General features: G+C 38.9%; 2 protein-coding genes across 9 annotated transcripts in view; one reads left to right on the top strand and one right to left on the bottom strand.

The window, feature by feature from the left end:
- The window catches only part of LOC107158257 (guanylate-binding protein 7-like), a 130,393-nt gene extending 117,713 nt beyond the window's left edge, over positions 1-12,680 (bottom strand). The window contains 1 exon segment of the mRNA XM_048814966.1: positions 11,887-12,680. The gene's annotated coding sequence lies outside the window, so the exon portion shown is untranslated.
- Positions 8,281-20,034, top strand: part of Kyat3 (kynurenine aminotransferase 3) — a 50,311-nt gene continuing 38,557 nt past the window's right edge. For 2 of the 8 annotated variants that reach the window (XM_015504719.2, XM_048814964.1), the window contains exons 1-2: positions 8,281-8,456; positions 14,960-15,059. In XM_015504719.2, coding sequence (XP_015360205.1) covers positions 14,961-15,059 — 99 coding nt within the window. In that variant the 5' untranslated portion in view covers positions 8,281-8,456; position 14,960. Of the gene's footprint in view, positions 8,457-13,332; positions 13,352-14,956; positions 15,060-20,034 lie in introns of those variants that run through there. The other 6 variants (XM_048814963.1, XM_015504720.2, XM_015504718.2 and 3 more) reach the window with 5 other exon arrangements.

The following is a 20,034-nucleotide window of genomic DNA, read 5'->3' on the forward strand; positions in this document are numbered from 1 at the left end:
TAAGTTGTATATGTTAATATCTAGAAAAAATTATGTGGTATTTCAAAATATTACATGTTTAGAAAAAAGCAGGGAAGCAGCTAATGCCATTAAATCCACATTAACAAGGCTGCTTTTTCTAATTTTGAGATCTTTCCTTGCCTTGAGTCCCGCACCCTCCATTAGTTGGCAAATCCTTTCTTTCACAGTTGAGCATGGAATGACAGGATTTCTTCACTTCATGGGCATCCAGGTAATATTTATAGCATAATAGGCAGAATATTTATGTAGATATTGTTTATGTTTTCTTTCCCAAGATGCATTGATATAAAGAAATAAATAAAATTTTTTCTTAGTTGAAGAAATTTCCTGGTAAAAAAGAGTAACTCTGTCTTCAAAACCCAGTAATAATCACTTTATTAACCATGTAAGGTAGAAAAGTTGAAAGTTGGCAAAATTAAGTCACTTCCTCCTTAGCTTAATAGCATCAAAGTCAAGATCAATTCTGAGTCATCTGATTCTTGGTGTCATGCTTTTTCCATAGTATCACCAGAAATAAAATGTAGCTCTCTCCTTAGGTTGCATGTTGCTGTCACCAGTGTGCTGCCATGCATTACAGTCAACTTACTAAGATTCCCTAGATCCCCTGGTTTCTTAACCTTCCCCTCCAACCTTTTTGTTTTTTTTTCTTCCAGTACTGGGGTTTGAACCCAGGGGCACTTTACTCCTGAGCTACATGCCCAGCGCTTTTATTTTTTTATTTTGTGACAGGGTCTCACCAAATTGCTAGGGCTGGCCTCGAATTTGAAATCCTCCTGTTTAGCTGGGATTAAAGGCATGGGACACTGTGCCCGGCTCCTTCCCTAACTTTCCTACACAGGTAACACTCTGAGAGAGTCATCAGTAATCCCAAGAGAAGGACAATGCCAGGTTATACACTTGAAGTCTGCTAGCACTGCCCCAGACTGAGACCTCCATTTCCTGACCCTATGGTGTTCCTGTGTCAAAATATTTAAAGTTAAGAAAAGTATATCTTATCTCATTTAAGTAATAGGTTACTACTTTTCTTTCTGTGTATTAATGAAAGAAAATATGAACTCCCCTGATCTAGGAGGATCAGGATCGAGGGGGAGGAAACATTTTAAATTCTGAGATCTTGACAAAGGCACAGAAAATCCTTCATTGGAACCTGTCTCACAAATGTCCAGGCTTGAGAATCAACTAAGCTAAAGAAAGTATATCTACCAAAAAATAAAAACACATATAATGATTTAAGAAACCCTGTTGAATGTGTTGCATGCTTGTAATCCCAGCAATTTGGAAGATTAAGTGTTATGGTATGGATGTAAGGTGTCCCCCAAAAGCTTACATGTGAGACTATGCAAGAAGTTCAGAGGAGAGGGCTGGGGATAGAGCTCAGTTGTTAGAGTGCTTGCCTTGCATGCATAAGGCCCTGGGTTTGATCCCCAGCACCAAAAAGAAAAAGAAAAAAAAAAAGTTTCTGAGGAGAAATGATTGGGTTGTGAGAGCTTTAATCCAATCAGTGAATTAATCTCCTGATATTGATTAACTAAGTGGTAACTGAAGTGGTAGGGTGTGGCTGAAGGAGGTGGGAATTGGCAGCATGGCTTTGGTTATCTATTTGGCAAGTAGAGACTTCTCTCTCTCTGCTTTCTGATTGTCATATGAGCTGCTTCTTTCCACCACACTCTTCCCTGTGATGTTCAGCCTCAGTTGGAGCCCCCAAAGAATGGTACTGGACTTCTATGCACTGAGACCTCTGAAACTGTGAGCCCTCAAAAAAAGTTTCCTCCTCTACAATTATGCTGGTCTGGTCTTTCAGTCCCAGCAGTGAAAAAGCTGACTAAAACACTAAAGCAAGAGGATGCAAGTTCAAGGTCAGCCTCAGCAATTAGTAAGACCCATCTCAAAATAAGGCACCCCTGGGTTCAATCCCCAATACCAAAAGGAAAAAAGAAAAAAGAAATCCTTTTATTCTTGGATGCATCAAATAAGCAGATTAAAAATTAACATTCTAACAACTCTATGTGCAGCATTTTGACAATTCAAATAAATGAAACAATTCTTCAAAAAGCATCTAGTACTAAGACCAACCCAAGATAAAACAGATAATATGAATTGCCCTATAACTTCTCAAGAAATTGGACTCATAGTTTTAAAAAATCTGAAAAATAATTCTCCAGATCCTGATGGTTTCTCTTACTGGCATGATTTACTAAACATTTAGAGAAATAAGTTCTATACAACTTTCTTTCAGAAAATACAAGAGGAGGGAACATTTCCCAGTTCTTCTATGAGGACAGCATTATCCTACTATCAAAATCAGACAAATAAAAAATCTACAGACCAAAATCCCTCAGGATTATAGATGCAAAACTCCTCAACCAAATTGTTGGCAAATCACGCTGGGCATGGTGGTACATGCCTGTAATCCCAGCTGCTGGGGAGGTTGAGGCAGGAGGATCTTAAATTCAAAGCCAGCCTCAGCAATTTAGCAAGGCCTTAAGCAATTCAGCGAGATCCCGTCTCCAAATGAAATATAAAAAAGGGCTGGAGATGTGACTCAGTGGTTAAGCATCCCTGGGTTTAATCCCTGGTTAACTCCTCCAACCCCCCAAAAATGTTGGCAAATCAAATCCAGCAGCATACAAAAATAATATAGCTCAGTTGAGTGGGATCTTGCCGATATCTTGCTGAATAATCACTCAATATCTTGCTGAATGAATTTAACAAAATCATACTATATGCATCTATAAATATACCACAGTGAATTCCACCTTTATGTATATGCAGAGAGCACCAACCAAACACAAATAAATAAATCAGTAAGAGGAAGATTAGTGGAGTATAGAAAGGAGAATAGGGGGATGGAGGAGGAAGGAAAGGTGAGGGGAATGGGGATTGATATAAAGTACACAATTCCATGCATATATGATTTTGTCAAAATGAATCCAAAGTACTTTACATAACTATAATGCTCTAATTTTTCTTTTAAAGTGGCATTTATCCCAAATGCAAGGCTGGTTCAAAAATTAATATAATTCATCGTACTATAAAAGCATAAGAAGAAGAAAAAGTATTTAAAAACCATACAATTATATAAACAACTGTCAGGAGCTGCAGATGCCATAAAGTCCTGATGCACAGGGTTCTGAATAATTATTGCCTTCGGTCTGGCACGGTAGTGCCAGATTGCAGCAACTTCGGTGTTATCCCAGTTTAGATAACAAGGCGTGGCTCCAGGAATAGGTGTTACCCGCTGGGGTTGAGTTACATTCACCTGTTCCTTTGTACTCCTACCTCTTTGCCCTTTTGGGGATAGAATGTTCTATGGAGCTCCCCTCATGTGTCCCCTATATAAGAATAAATAATTCCAGTGGCCAGCTCTCTTTCCACAGACCCTTAAGGTCGGAGAGCCATCATGGATTTTGAAAAGATACGTCTGTGTGTTTGCATGCTTTCTTTGTTATTTTCTTAAGTTATTGGAATAGTCAGATTTTGTAAACTCAGCGTTAGGTCACCAGCTAGGATAGATGGCGATAAATAACCACATGAAAGCCTGAGAAAATATGATGCCATTTATAATAAGAAATTCAGTATGTAGTAGTCAAAATAAACTCCTTTAAGCTGAAAAAAAAGGCATCTATAAAAAAAATATCATATTTGATGAGAGACTGAATGTTTGCTCCTCAGATCTAGGAGCACTAGAAGGTCCTGTGGAGAAACCAACTCAAGACCCTCTAAGACCCTCTTTTTAGAGTTAGCCCTGATAAAGTCATGTGTCTCGCATTGCTTAAGTTCCAGTGGGCAATTAAATATTAAATAAGCCTGATGTGTCAGGCTTTTATACAAATAGAAAGAGGAAAAAATATAGCCCAGAATGAAGAATGTAAAACACTGTGCCTGTCAAGCCCACACATATCCCACTTTCTCCAGCCCCTGGGACATCCTTCATAGAAAGGAAGGCATAGAAGACAGGTGTAGGTGTTCTGACTGTGGAAATGTACAGGGAAGTGTTCCTCTGGTGAGCAAACTCCCATGGGGTGAGGGAGTGAGGGTGGCGGGGTAACTGGCACTCTGTTTCCCACACTTGGAATGCTTGGCAGTTTCTTCTTGAAGCTAGTAAGATAACTAATATAGGTGCAGTATCTAGTTGCTATGGTACTGTCTGTCCTTCAAGAAGAGGCTCTGTGTCTTATCAGCCTAGGCTTTGATCTCAGATATTCAACACCTGGGTTTAAAGAAATAATAAATAATAATGCAGTCATGGCACTAATGGCCTAATGTAACTTTTTGATATAAATAAACATGGCTGCTTGGGGGGGCCATTCTTTTCCTGTCTCTGCATATTGTCTCTGCGTCTCCTTTTATTTTCCTTACAGACAGGCAAACTCTCCTGTTTTTAATTATAGAAATCTTTTCCCTGTATTAATTCCAAAATTGTCCCCCTAGGAAGTTTAATAGGATTTTAAAAATTCACACAAAAATACCCCAAACAAACACAAAAACAGTAATTGCTTAGGCTTAGGGATCCATTCATTCAAGAGACTTGGTTGAATATTTACATGGTACTCTGTGAAGGACTGTGAAACACAGTTGTGATCCCCCTCATAAGGAGCTAACAGTCTAGTGGTGAGTACAGATTTTAAACTAATAAATACAGAACATTAAATACCCAAGAAATTGAGGTAAGAGGATAGCTCTGATCTAGGAAGGGCTATATCACACTGCATCATTACAACTCCTTAATGTGTCTCAACCATATTTCTGTTTATCAGAAGAAAAGGAATACAAATCGGGAGGGGAGAGAGAGAATATGAGAGAGAACCTACCAATCTATCCAAACACAACTTTAATAATATATCATTCACTCAACATCCCTGCCTGGTTGAGTACACCACGTACATGAAAGAAATTGTGAAAGCAATGAGTTCCATCTACTGGCTATCCTTTTTTTTTTTTTTTTTTAAATCTTTCTTTGCAAAATCTACCATTCCTTTATATTACCCATGAGTTTGTTCAAACTTACTCCAGATCTCCCCCATTAGACTACAAGTCCCAGGAGGCAGGAAGGGTGTTTTGTTTTGTTTTAATCACAGCATCAACATAGTCTAAAAAGGCACCAGGCACATAGTAAACACTTCATACAAATAAATGCTTTTTAACTAATGAACATCTCCTATACACGGTTATACAATCCCAAATCCATTCCTAATGCTTATTTCTGAAAGTTTGCCATTTGATTATAAAACATCATATTGAGTATTTCAGGAAGTTGATAATAACTTATATTGTCTTTTCCTCTCTCTCTAATCCCCAGAAAACTTTCATCATTATCCCCTCTTTAAGGACCTAAAGAAGCTGGTGTTGACTTATACTCCTGACACTGCTTTAGGGATCTACCTGGCATGAAGCATATAGCAATAATTTTGTTCCATCAGTAATGCAAAAAGGACACCGCTCACTCTGACAAATTGAGGGAGCAAAAGAGAAGTCCCCATAGAAACTCTCCAGGAGTTTCTGTAGTTTGCAAACCTACAGAAGCCTGTGAGAGAGACCTCAGGGAGCTAAGAGCTCCATTATGAATGTGGACCAGGAAGTCCAGAAGCAGTCATACTGAGAAAGAAACCTGATACTTTCCTTAGAAGAACAATTGTACCAGGTTCTAACCCCACAATGCTCACCTATGTGTTGACATTTTCTGACACTATTAGCCAGAAGCTCTACACCTAGAGTTTTTGCCAAGGACACTTTATACAATTATAGTTTACATATAGGGCCCATATTTTGAATGCCATTTTCCTACCAAACTGTTTTTCCCTTTTAAAAAATTGTTCTAAGACTACAAAGACAAACTAACTGATTGGTTCAAATAACAAATGCTAATCATTAAGTTGCTATAAATCTACCCTAACATATATATGGATAAGCAAACAGATACTGAATAGACCTTACTTACCCTGACCAGAATTTCTTTTTTTTAATATTTTTTAGTTGTAGTTGGACACAATACCTTTATTTTGTTATTTTATTTTTATGTGGTATTGAGGATCAAACCCAGGGCCTCGCACGTGCTAGATGAGTGCTCTACCACTGAGCCACAACCCCAGCTCCCCCTGACCAGAATTTCTATGGGGAAATCTACTGAGGTTTTGAAACATTTAAACTAATGTTTATATAGCTATTATTTCCTGGCTATATAAAAGTATTAATTTAATATTCTAACACACACACAAATACTTTCACTTAAATTACTTACATAAGGTGAAAATCAAATATAATTTTTTGGTGGTCTATAACATTTAGATATTCAAATGCAAAAATAAAAATTAACTTTGAAAAAAGAACTCACAACTTAAACTAAAATTAAACCAATATAAATTTAAACATAATTCCTTAGGGAATGTTTTACTTAGCTTTTTAGCCACTGGGGCCAAAAAGATCTGAGAGGAACAATTAGAGGAATAAAAGTTTATTGTGGGTCTCCTGGTTTCAGAGGTCTCAGTTCATAGATGGCCTGAGATGAGGTAGAACACCATGGCCCAAGTGTGTGGAGGAAGAAAACAGTTGGGGACATGGCCCCAGGAAGTAGAGACTTCACAAAAATACATCCCCCAAAGGCAAGTCACCAATGACCTACCTCCTCCTGCCATTCCCTGCTTGCCTACTGCTACTGCCCAGTTAATCCTTATCCAGATCAATTCACCAATTGGGTTAAAGGGCTCACAACCCATTTCACCTCTAAACCTTCTTGCATTGTCTCACGGGTGAACTTTTGGTGGACACCTAATATTAAAACCATACCAGGGATGAAAGGTGGAAACTGCTCTAGTTTGCCTGGGCTGACCTGGAACTTGCCATCCTTCTGCTTCAGCCGCCAAAGTCCCTGGGATTCCAGGCATGTGCCAAAAAATTACTAAAAGCAGTTTTAACTGTCTTTAGACAGTTTAACAGACAGCCTGTTTTAACTGTCTTTCTAGAACGGGTCTCTCTTAGCCCTATTCTAGGGTTATGAGGTAAAGGAAAAGGTAGGTTTGCCTGCCTCATTCTTTGAGCCAGAAGTCACAGATACCCCCTGAGAAGCATTTCCAGATAATGAGGCTTGCTAAAATCTTTTATTTTGTTCTCAAGGGAACTGAACAACCTAATGTTGTTGGGCACTTGCCACGGTGTTTCTGGTGAAACAGAGCAATCTCAACAGAATACCAACATCGGATAAAGTCATTCTGTGACCAGGTTAAAGTGACAACAAGCAAGATCATTTTTATAATCTTACCTAAACACAGGAAAAAAAAAATCATTGTGCCATCTACAGGACATTCCTTCCAACAAAGATTATTGTCGCTCTTTCCTCTAGGCCTAAATAACAATGCTGATGCTACCCCCTCTATCATCTAGACTTCTTACAATTGAAGAGAAAGATAGCCTGGGCGTTGTGGCACATGCCTGGAATCCCAGGGACTTTGGCGGCTGAAGCAGAAGGATGGCAAGTTCCAGGTCAGCCCAGGCAACTTAGTGAGACCCTGTTTCAAAATGAAAAATAAAAAGGTCTGGGGATGTTGCTCAGTGGTAAAGCACCCCTCTCTTCAATCCCCAGTACTGAAAGAAAAATAAGTATATGCATATACATGAAAGAAAATCTAAATATGCAACTTGAAACTTCACAGAAACTCACCTTTCACTAGCATTGCCCACCCCAAAGAAGTGACCCATGACGTTCTTTCCTTTTTTCCTAGTCCATTTTCGTTCTTAATTTTTTCAAGAGTCGTATATCTGCCTCCTTAAGTGTCCTTCTTTATTCTCAGTTCTTTGACGAAACTCATTTTATTGTTCAAAAAGGTAAAGTTCCTAGTCCCTCATCCCATCGCAGATGACAAACACCTCTACATCTCCAACCCTTTTTCTCACATTCTTCAGGCTCGTTTTTCTCTCGGCACTTTCCAAACCTAAATCCACTCTGTGACCAAGTTGTGGAGGCAGGAGCCAACCCTCCTTCTAAACCAGCCTTTGTCTTCAGCCCTGCGCAATCGGTCCTGGTCTGTAGCCCTCCCTCATCAGTCACACATATCCAATCCGAGCACTGGGCCTTTGGCATTCCTTATCCAATCTTCTCGCGTACCCCAGTCCACGCCCCCACCCCGCCCCCTAACTCGGGTCCCTTGCCTCGTGGCCAGATTCCGGAGCCGGCCGGATCTCGCAGCCAATCTGTACCTTTAGTCCAGACCCCGGAGCCAATCCCGGGCCACATCCAGGCCCGCCTCCGGCCCGCCCCCGCTCTCCCGGTAGCTTCGCAACCTCCACCCCCCATTTTGAGCAATCCGGCGACTCTAGTCCGGGATCCGCCAACCTCGCAGCCAATCCGGCACCCGAGTTTATCCCTCCTGCCTCCTCCCTGACGTTCAAATCGTTTCCAATATCCCTCACTCCGCTGCGGGATTGGAGCCCGGGGAAGCAAGGTAAGTGTGCTGGATGCGGCCACGCGGTGCACGGTGGCGTGGCGGTACCGGCTTGCAGAGGACAGGGTAGGAGCTGGATGTCCATCTGACTTGAACTCGCCCTGTAGAACTGAGGCACCAGAGGGCGACTGGACCCTGGGCCCGGATTTGGCTGACTGCCAGGGCGGCCTCAGAGGGTCCGCCCTGGGATTAACCCTTTTCTCTAGAGAAGGAATAATGCCAAGATGAGTGACCTGCAGTGTGGGTACCCCTGGACCCAGCCAACGTCTTGAACCTTTTACCCTTGATTTTGCCATTCGGGCATTTGGAAAAGCAGTCTGGAAGTACAACACTGACTCCAATTCATTCTTAACCGAATTCTAAAATTTTGAAAAGGGAAACAAAGGCCGTTAACTTGCTACATAAGTGAATCTTAGTGAAATCCAGAGTTTTTAAAGGAGAAAAGCAGACGACCAATCTTGTTGCTTCTGGGGTCCGAACAGTTCTAGAGTTCTGAACCTCTGACTATTGCAAAAACACCTGCCTCCCACCCGCGGACTCCTAGGCTAAGAGAGAATTGGGACATCTTGCTCACTGTTTAGATAATTTTACCTAATGTCTAAAACCTGATGCTTGCTAACTTTCACCAGTCAGTCATGCTTTTTACCTTTGGAGAACTTCATAATTATACGAATGCCACTTCATATAACAGCATTTCAGCAATTTCTGCATGATGCCCCTTAAATCTGTGCCAATTAGCTTTAAATTAAAGTCCCACTCTTGCTCTAATGACATGGCTTTGAGACTTCTTTCCACTGTACTTCCCCAGCCAGCACCTTGTTCAACCTCTGCAGCACCTTGGTCACCCTCTGTCGCAATCAGTAAGCCTTATAAGCATTTTAGAAGCAGACTAACAGGTAGAGCATGAAGTAAAAACAATCTCTCTTGGCCAGACTTTTGTTAACATTCTGTACTGTGCTTTAACACTAGTCCTTTCTGCGGTTGCCTCTTGTTACTATTCCTTGAGGTTGTAGTTAGCCTGAACATTCTGGACTTGGTCAAATTAACTAAGTTTCTTCCTTCCTACCCCATATGCAGTTATAATGTCATAATGTGAATTTAAATCCGGAGCATTAACAACTTTTTTCAAATTCATTTTGATTGTTTGCCTATCTTTGAGCTTTGGATCTGCACCAGCAGTTCACCAGCCTTTTCAGCTTCAGATCACCTCCAAATCTACACCTTCTGCCTTTAAACAGTCTATTCCAGTGATAATAAATTGACTGTTTGACTTTTCTATTGACCATGTGTATTCGAAGGTGCAGTTTACCTTATGTACAATACATCATAGTAAGGTTGACTAGGTTAGAACAAATAAATAAATAAAATAAATTTTTTAAAAAAGATTGACTCGATCACTCTGATTCACATTTGCCTTGTTTTCTTCATAGAATATTGTTTTGGGGGAGAAACTAGAAAAATGAACTGAAAATATTACTAAGAATTAGACGTCAGATGCCTTTTGATTTTTTTTCTGACTTTTGATGACATTCAAATTTGTTTATTTTGCTTATTGGAGACTAGATAGATAGCAAAATAAGCTAATATATTATATGTATATATATATATGTACACATGCACATATGTGTGTATGTATATATACATATTATATATATCACATATATATGTATGTGTGTGTGTGTGTGTGTGTGTGTATATATATATATATATATATATATATATATTTAGTATAAAAGTATAGCCTATAAAATATAGTAGAAATGCTGGAAAGTATCGAGGGCCAATTTGAGACTGATGACCATATGAATTTGTGGTGTAACCAGAAAATCTATCCATGAGGTTTTCTTCAGCAGTCCACAGCTGAATGGATTATGGGAAAACAGACACTGGTTGAGTTCAAACAGTGCTAGGTTTTTACAAACATGAACGAAAACCAAAAGGACTTAGAGCATTATCAAGAGCCCTGTTAATGTGGAGAAATTGTCATGTAAACTGAGAAATAAAGGAAGGTGAGGCTGATTGGAAAAAAGGAGAGGAAACTTCCTGAAGATGTTGGTGATAGTGAAGAATACTGAAAGTTGGAATAATTAGGCAAGTTGAAGGATGAGTAGTTTATGGTTGTTATGGTTTAGATGTGAGGTATCCCCCAAAAGCTCACATGAAACAATGCAAGAAGGTGTAGAGAATAAATGATTGGGTTATGAGAGCCTTACCCCAGTCAGTGAATCAATCCCCTCATAGGGATTAACTGAGTGGTAACTGAAGGCAGGTAGGGTGTGGCTGGAGGAGGTGAGCATTGGGGGGGGCATGGCTTTGGGGTATTTATTTTGTATCTGGCGAGTAGAGTCTCTCTCTCTCTCTCTCTCTCTCTCTCTCTCTCTCTCTCTCTCTCTCTGATATATGATCATCATGTGAGCTGCTTCCTTCTACCATACTCTTCTGCCATGATGTTCAGCCTAACCTAGAACCCGGAGGAATGCAGCCAGCTGCTTTGGACTGAGATCTCTGAAATTTTGAGCCACAAAATAAACTTTTCCTCCCCTAAAATTGTCCTAGTCACAGCAGCAAAAAGGCTGACTAAAACAATGGTTGAGGAGAAAAATACTTCAATTAATTATTTTAAAATTAAATGTATTGGGGTGGCAAGGTACAGAGTATGGTTGTAGGAACGAGTGACCAAAGTGGAACAGAGGACAAGAGCAACAGACAAGGGGAGTGTCAGTTGTTTAATGGGTCATCTCTGAAGGCATTAGAATTACCTAGAATAATCACAGTTCTTGGGGTTGAGAAGAAAACGGTTGCTTAAAGACATCTCCTAATGAATGATAGGAAGTTATCAGCAGGTCAGGAGATAACATTAGTGAAGCCATCCAGAGAATGGTGTCAATGGCCAAACAGCAGGAAAGAGGTAGTTGACTATGGTTAATATGAATGTTTTATAAAACTGAAAATTGCTAAGAGTAGACTTTAGGTATTCTTGTTATAAAGAACTAGTAAGTTCTTGTTTAATGGGTCATCTCTGAAGGCATTAGAATTAATAGTGAGATAATGAGAAAGAAAAAAAGTACATAGAGCCTATAAAAAGGCAATGCTGAGAACATAGACTTGGTGTTTTGGGGAAACAATAAAATTCGAGTTAAAGCAAAGAGGTGGAATACTCTAAGAACAAAAATACAATTGAATATGCTGATTATGGTTCAGCTGTTCCAAATATACAGTGAAAGGTTTGGAAAGTGAAAGAAAATGAAGAGACAGATCAGTTAAGCAAGGGGTACATCAGATTATGGAGGTGATGTGCTGTAGAAGAGTAAGGGAGAGGGATGCAGGGTTTTGGCTTTTTGAAATTTCTAGATTAAAACAGATAGATGGAGTGGCAACTTCCTAAGATGGTTACTGATACCTGTAGGTTCAAGGGCATGGTGCACCCTACCTGGGGGGAAATCTCATCTTTTGAGCAGCAGCCTGAACCCACAGGTGACCAACCAGTGTGACTTAACAGTATCTTCTGAGATTACCTTTGAGCCAGGGATTCATTGATTGATCTGTTTGGGGGAAAAAATAGATAAATAACATCAGTGAGGTAGAAGATTGATTTATTTAGCTATTTTGAAGAGGGGAAAAGAATATGAAAAACAGACATCAGGTTCAGCAAGTCAGCGACTTGTGCAGGGACAGAAACTTTTTTTTTAGAGAAAGAGAGAGAATTTTTTAGTTTTTGGTGGACACAACATCTTTATGTGGTGTTGAGGATCGAACCCAGCACTCCGCTCATGCCAGGTGAGCATGTTACCGCTTGAGCCACATCCCCAGCCCAAGACAGAAACCTTTTTTGAATAGAAGTTGTCCCAATAATCTCAGTCCTTTTCTCTCCTTTGTTTATCTCAAGAAGTTAAAACATTTTTCTCTCATTTTTCTACTTGCAAGAAAATATTTTGTTTATACTTTGTTTAAATACCAAAGAAATCAGGCTGAACTCAGATGGGAATTTATTTGCTGAAAAAAATTATTGTCCTAAAATTAATCTTATACTGATGATTGTTCAACATAGTTCCTGTTTTTTGGTAATATCTTTCCTTAAAGCTAACTGTACAGTCTAGTCCAATTAATATCTTTTTCCATGCCTGTAATCCCAGATTCTCTGGAGGCTGAGGTAAGAGGATGTAAATTCAAGACCACTCTTGACAATTTAGCAAGAACCTGTCTCAAAATTAGTTTCTTTTTCTTTTGGTACCAGAGATTGAAGCCAGGAGCACTTTTCTACTGAGCCACATTCCCAGCCCTTTTTATTTTTTATTTTAAGACAGAGTCTCACTAAATTGCTGAGGCTAACTTTGAACTTGCAATTCTCCTGTCTCAGCATCCCAAGTGGCTTGGCACCATGGTGCCTAGCTCAAACTACAATTTTAAAAGGGCTGGGGATGTAGCTCAGTGGTACAGCACTTGTCTAGCATGTACCACACACACACACATACACAAAATATTTTTAACTTTTTTCCAAACAGCTAGTGTCACAAGAATAATCATGTCTAGATTCATGAAACCTTGCCTTAGTCTTGAAGGACATAAAATGTAATGGGCAACTGTTTACAAAAAGGTAATATTTCAAAAAGAATTTTCTCATAAATAGCTACATTATATCATTGATTTTCTATGTAATTTCACAGGTTAATTTAATCATCCAGCAATTATTTAGTTGAATGCATAGTGTGATACATAATAAAGTGGTGAATTTTTTTTTTTTTTTTTGTACCCGGGATTGAACCCAAGGGCACTTAGCCACTGAGCCAAATCCCAGCCAGTGTTATTTAAAGACTGGATCTTGCTAAGTTGCTCAGGCTGGCTTTGAACTTGCAATCCTCCTGCCTCAGCCTCCCTCCCCCTCTGCTGGATTATAGGTATGAGCCACCATGTCCTACTCCACAGTGGTGAATTTAACACACCAGGTCCTTCCTGATGGATTTAGTTTATGTTCTAAATTGGTCAGTGAGTAAATAAGTAACCAGCCAAACAGTAAATGCTCTACAGAGAATTATTAATATGCTTGTGTAACACAAAATAGCTGAGAGGCTATGACAGGTTACATGGGCAGAGAAGACCTTTTTAGAAGCAATCTTTTTTTTTTTTTATTGGTTGTTCAAAACATTACAAAGCTCATGACATATCATCTTTCATACATTTGATTCAAGTGGGTTATGAACTCCCTTTTTTACCCCAAATACAAGTTGCCGAATCACATCGGTTACACATCCACATTTTTACATAATGCCATATTAGTGACTGTTGTATTCTGCTACCTTTCCTATCCCCTACTATCCCCCCTCCCCTTCCCTCTCATCTTCCCTCTCTTTTTAAGTTGAGATTTTATTGATGAGAGCAGGATTTTAGATTCTTTTTTTTTTTTTTTTTTGATGGTGGTAGAGATTGCACCTAGAGCTTCATACATAGTAAGCACATACTGTGCCACTGAGCTACACCCTCCATTTTTAAGAAACTTCTACTATATTATTTTACACAGCTCAAGCTTCTGTACCCTTAGCTTCAGTGGGCCCTTTGAGTCCACAGATTATATCCCCTTTTGTAAGGTTTGATTAACTATGAGAAATAGAGGAATGTCATCCACTGGCACAGCAGTCTAATATACTTGAGAGAATAATCTCTGAGTAAAATCTTTTTTCCATCCCCCATATGAGGATTTCAGCCAGGCATGTGCTCCATCATCAGCCCAGCCTTTTTTTCTTTTTTCTTTCTTTCTTTCTTTCTTTATTTTTTTTTGGAGAAAGGGTCTTGCTAAATTGTCCAAGCTGGCCTTGAATTTGATCCTTCTGCCTCAGCCTCTCAACTAGCTGGGATTACAGTGTGTGCCACCATGCCAGCATTTTTTTTAAATTTTTTTTTAGATGCTGATGGGCCTTTATTTTGTTCATTTATTTATGTGCAGTGCTAAGAATCAAATGCAGTGCTTCACACATGTTAGGCAAGAACTTTACCATTGAGCCACAACCCCAGCTTCACACCAGCTTTTTTGATAGTTAGTATGAGGTGGTCCTGCATAAGACCCTTTCCTTCATAACCTCCCAGCTTTATTTACTTGTTTTTTTGTTAAGGTTGACACAAACTCCATTTTAACTATGATAACTTGCTCATTTCTTTCGAAATACAGATTTGCATAAGAATAAAGTTATAGAATGATTCTAGTGATGAGAGGTTACATCACAGAAAGTTCAAAGGGAAACAATCATGGTAGTTCAGTTATCAGAAATGGCTATTTATGGGTTGGGGTTGTGGCTCAGTGGTAGAGCGCTTGCCTAGCATGTGTGAGGCACTGGGTTCAATTCTCAGCTCCACATATGAAAAAAAAGTAAAAGTTCATTAACATCTAAAATTTTTTTAAAATGACTATTTATATTTCCCATAAGTCTGTGGTCTATTAGCTAGCAAGGTGTCTAACAATGATGTAACTATCCTGTATTTACTGCCTCTTTCAATTTTCTTTTCTCCTGTAGCATGTTTTTGGCCCAGAGGAGACTCTGCTCCCTTGGCAGTAGAACAGAATTTCTAAAGACCATTTATTCTTCAAAACTCCTTGGATTCTCTACTTCTGCTGTAGGTATCACTTATCACAGACTGACAAACTATTGTACATATTCTGCAATCTCAAAAAAGATACAGTTTCTTGGGTAATTTTTGAAGTGTTATCATGGAAAATGAAACCAATCCAGAATGTGGGTCAGACCACATGATTTATAGCTGAGCCAATTTCTTCTATAAGTCAGTGGGAACAAGCAGGAGGGGGTGTTTAGAGGGACTGCTCTGGATGAGAAGTGATTTATGAACCATAACCACCAAATACAATGTGTGGACCTCATTTAGGAACTTGACACTTTCTACCCATGTGTTGTCAAATGAGAATATTTTTTAAAAAATTTGTTTAAAGATCTGAATTGCTTTAATTTTGATTCTAGAATTGGGCAGCATTTCATTTCATGGATTAAGTTTTCCAGTGGGCCTAGGAGAACAAGTTAGTTATAAAGACAGAAAAGGGCTGAAGAAAGCAGGATCAAGAAAGGAAGAAATCAGATTGGTCATTTCAGGGTTACTTTCCTAGCAATGCAGGTTACCAGTGTGTGCGTGGGGTGGGGGCGCAGTTAAGGTAGAGGAACTTCATTATTATGCCAATGGAAACTGGCTTGTTTGGGGAATTTGGCTTTAATCACTAATCCTGATGCTAAACAGCTTAGTTTCAGCTTGGTCTTTAGAGCAACCCACATGTGCCTCCATGCTGATTTTTAGCTTTTTCTCTTGGGACAGTTAGTCCAAAACAATGGTCTCCTGAATTTTTTTTTTTTTTTAAGATTTTTTTCCTGCAATTTTTATGTAACAATTTTAAATTGCCTCTTTATAAAATCTTTTTAAAGAAAATCAGAGGACTGTAAATGTGGACTGGTTATGAAATGATGCCAAAAAGTTATTGTTAATTAGGTGTTAATTACATTGCAGTGATATTTTTTAAAATGTCATTATTTTTCAGAGATACATGCCAAGTATGTAGGGTTAGGATGAGTTACCGTCCAGGATTTTCTTTAAAATTACTCAGCAATCAAAGAAGAGAAAAGGGGAAAAGATACACAAGTGAGACAAAGTCTTGATAATTATTGAATCCAGGTTATGTGTATAGGAGTATTTTATATTAGATTGAGTTGTATCAAATTGACATTTTGTAAAAAAAAAAAAATAATAATAATAATAATAGAATATTAGAAATACTATGTTCCACCTAATTTTTATCTCTACTTTTTATATACATTTAAAATAAATTTTCATAAAAAAACATCATTAACTGCTACATGTAAAACTATGAACTGTCTCATAAGCATCTTGTTCTTCCCCTCCTCTTTAGTGACAGCATAGCTACCTTGATTCAGGTCCGTGCTCTCATACATAGAAGCTGGTTAAAACCATGGAAGAGGGTGTGCCCACCCAAGGTGATCATAGGAAGCTAGGGACTAAGAAGGGTGCATGTGTGACAGTGCACTTACAATTCATGGAACTTTGTTAGACTACACATGCCCAGGATCCATCCTGAGATATGTAAGTTTGGAGGGTTTTTGAAAATAAAATCTTTCCAGGTGATTCTGATGTCCATCCTCAGCAAGAATCACTGACAATGCATTATTCCAACTTGCAGATTATTTGAGATACAATTCAACCCTTTCCAAACCCAGCAATAGAATGGTTGGGTTATGCAGTGCCTTTATGTTTAATTTTTAAGTAACTGATAACCCTTTTCTAATATGGTAGTACCTTCTTAAGGATCTCATCAAAAAAAGTCCCTGCATTTTTTTCAGAGGATTTGCATCTAAAATAATCACATATATAAAGAGAGAAATAACGGTTCTTCCCATTCATCAGCAAATGGTCAGTGTTAGCAAGAGTAAAGCTGTGTGTGGTGTCCCACACCTGAAATCCCTACTGCTAAGGAAACTAGGCCCCAGCATTGCAAGTTCAAGGCCACCCTGGGCAATTTACAAGACACCCATCTCAAAATAAAGAGTTTTCAGAACCAGCCAGACGGTTTACTGTAAACTCATCTTCACTAGAAATTTCTTTTTATCCACACCTTCCTGAATCATTAAAAATTTACTAAGAAGATTACCTCTGAAGAGGAAATAGAATGTGGAATGGACTATACTTTTCTGTTTTATTTGCTCTTTACATGAAAACATCTTATTCTGTAATTTTAAGTAAATATTGTTTTTAATACAAAAGAGAAAAATACTGCTATGTAGCAAGAACGGAAAACAAGAGGAACCTAGACGAAAAACCACTCTCAATCCCCTATTTTAGCACATAGGTATTAAGGCCTAGAAATTCGAAAATAGAGCTGGGTGGTGGGGTGGGGTGGAGGTATTGGAACCTGGCTATGATGCCAGCTACTCAGGAAACTGGCAGGGGGAAAAAGCTTGAGCCCAAGAGTTTGAAGCCAGCTTGGGCAACATGGACCCTGTATCTTTAAAAAAAGAAAGAAAGCAAGAAAAAAATGGTAATATAAAATGTATATTATCCTCTGATACCAGAAGGCCAGAAACATGTATTAATCAGTATATGATTGATAGACAAGAAAGAAAGGAAGCAAGGGAGATTCAGAAAATTAGTTTGATAAATATTTGGAGGATGTTGTCAGCCAATTACTAATAGAGATTAGAAAACTTAAATGGGCTGAAAATTGCCATCTGAATGACTAAGCCTTACCTGAAGATCATTCCAATAGAGGGTGTGTTGTTGCTGGTGAGCTCTCCAACTATATATGGGATTTTCTGGGAAGTACTGAAAGGGTGTGGGGGAACTTTGTACTTTGCACTCAATTTTGCTGTGAACCTAAAACTGCTCAAAAAAAAAAAAAAAAAAAAAAAAAGGCTTGGATTTTTTTAAAGGGACTTTAAAATTTTAAATGCCCATCAGAGAAGCGCAAAAGTAACATTTCTTTTGTAGCAACTGAGACACTTTTCTTTCTCCTGCAGTCCATCCTTCCCTAAAGAAATCAACCTCTTTTTTTTTTTTTTTTGGATGTGGAAACAGTATCTGTTGCAGATGCAGCCCATAGGCAGATGTTTGTACTCTTTTGTTTACAGTTAATCATCTTATTTGTGTCTACAAGGATCTTCATCTCTTATTGGACACTAGCTTTTAGTATATGTTATATACAAACAGCTACTTTTCCATTTACAGACTTGCCTCATTTAATCACCACGGTACTTACATGGGACATTCATTTTCTTTTTTAACAAATGAGGAGGAAATTGGATTTCAGAGAAGACATATATCCTGCCTACTTTGCACACTAGCAGTTTTGATGTCTCATTGGAACCAAGATCTATCTGGCTTCAGAGCTCTGTGCACTAAATAACCTTGGGGATTTTCATTTGAACGGAAGCATAAATTATAGGGCACAGAGCATGACGTGTCTGTGAGGAACTGCACATGCCTGCCCCAGGTCCAGGTTTACCTGTCTTCCTGGTAGAGTGCCCAGCAAAACTTAACCTCTCCCTCTCTCTCAAATCCGCATTTCCAGGAATTGTCCTGATTGGTTTCACTTGACTCTGCCCAACCCTAATGCAATTAGCTATGTCTGAGGACAGGAAGATTGCAGAGTCTAGACAGACAAAGGGCCCGCCCTGTGGTGAGGGCCATATTCAAACACTCTTTTAAGATCTTTCCTTGGACCTAATTTTTAAAGGGAATCAATCTAATTTTTTATTCTTGGCTTACCTAACCCCACATTTTCTGGTATTCCATTTATATATTTACCCATGCTATCAGCTTGGAAGTTCCAAGAAAGGCTTGTTTCTGGTTAGCCTGTTTCTCTGTACTATTAAAAGACGATTTTCAGAAAAAGTCAAATCATGATTCATGCAAATATAAAAGTAGACATTCTTTAAAGGTATTTATTTTACTTAAATCATATGAGGAAAACAGACAGACATTTGGATGCGTTCAAAGGAAAACTCAAAAAGCACACAGGTATTTTGAGATAAAGGAAATGAATTTTTTTTTTAATTTGTTTTAATTGTCAGTGGTCCTTTATTTTATTTATTTATATGTGGTGCTGAGAATCGAACCCAGTGCCTCACACATGCTAGGCAAGCACTCTACCACTGAGCCACGACCCCAGCCCCAAAATTTTTTAGTATTTATTTTTTTTTTTTTTTTTGGTTTTCGGCGGACACAACATCTTTGCTGAGGATCGAACCCAGGCCGCACGTATGCCAGGCGAGCGTGCTACCGCTTGAGCCACATCCCCAGCCCAGAAATGAATTTCAAACAAAGGCGAACTGGTTTTTCCACAGAGCTGACAGAAAGGTCAATCAAAACAACAGAAACAGAATTTTGCCTATCAGTCACCTTCAATTTTAAAAAGTGCAAAATACTCAAAAGTAAATTCCAGTCCTGCTAGAATTAGCCCTATAAGGGTATATAGTATTGATACCAGGTATGGTTCTGAGAAGGTCTCTTCAAGGGGACAGTGACCTCACCTAGATCCAGGTGGGTTCTTGACTTACTGTGCTGAGAGGAATTTCAGAAAGTGTAAAAGCTTAGCAAAAGCAAGGATGTACTACAAGACTGCAAAGCTAAGGTCTACATACCCCTAAGGCAGGTGGAGACGCTCCTGCCTCCCAGAGAAGACCAGTGACCCAACTAGGGTTGAGCTCTCCGACTATATATGGGATTTTCTGGGAAGTGCACTTTTCCAGGCAAGCTTTTGTGAGAATCAAATCCCTTGTCAATCATTTGATATTTGGGGTTCGGAATGTTTCTTTCTAATTAAACAGTCTAGCCATAAATTAGTTGTGATCACATTGTGTAGGTCTTCAAATTTCATGACATTTAAATGGATTATGGTTTTGTTGACCTGGTCCAAGAATACTCTGGAGGTTTTATATGTTTGACTAAAGAGACAAGCATGGCTGGTCATGCTCAGAGAAATCTGGGTCTCCATCTACTAAGGGTTTCTTTTCTGTCCTCAAGCCCACCTATCTCAGTATGGCCAGTGCATGGTTTTTCACTGAAGTATTCATTTTTT

Source organism: Marmota marmota, unplaced genomic scaffold (genome assembly GCF_001458135.2).
Source record: "Marmota marmota marmota unplaced genomic scaffold, marMar, whole genome shotgun sequence".
Taxonomy (NCBI): Eukaryota; Metazoa; Chordata; class Mammalia; order Rodentia; family Sciuridae; genus Marmota; species Marmota marmota.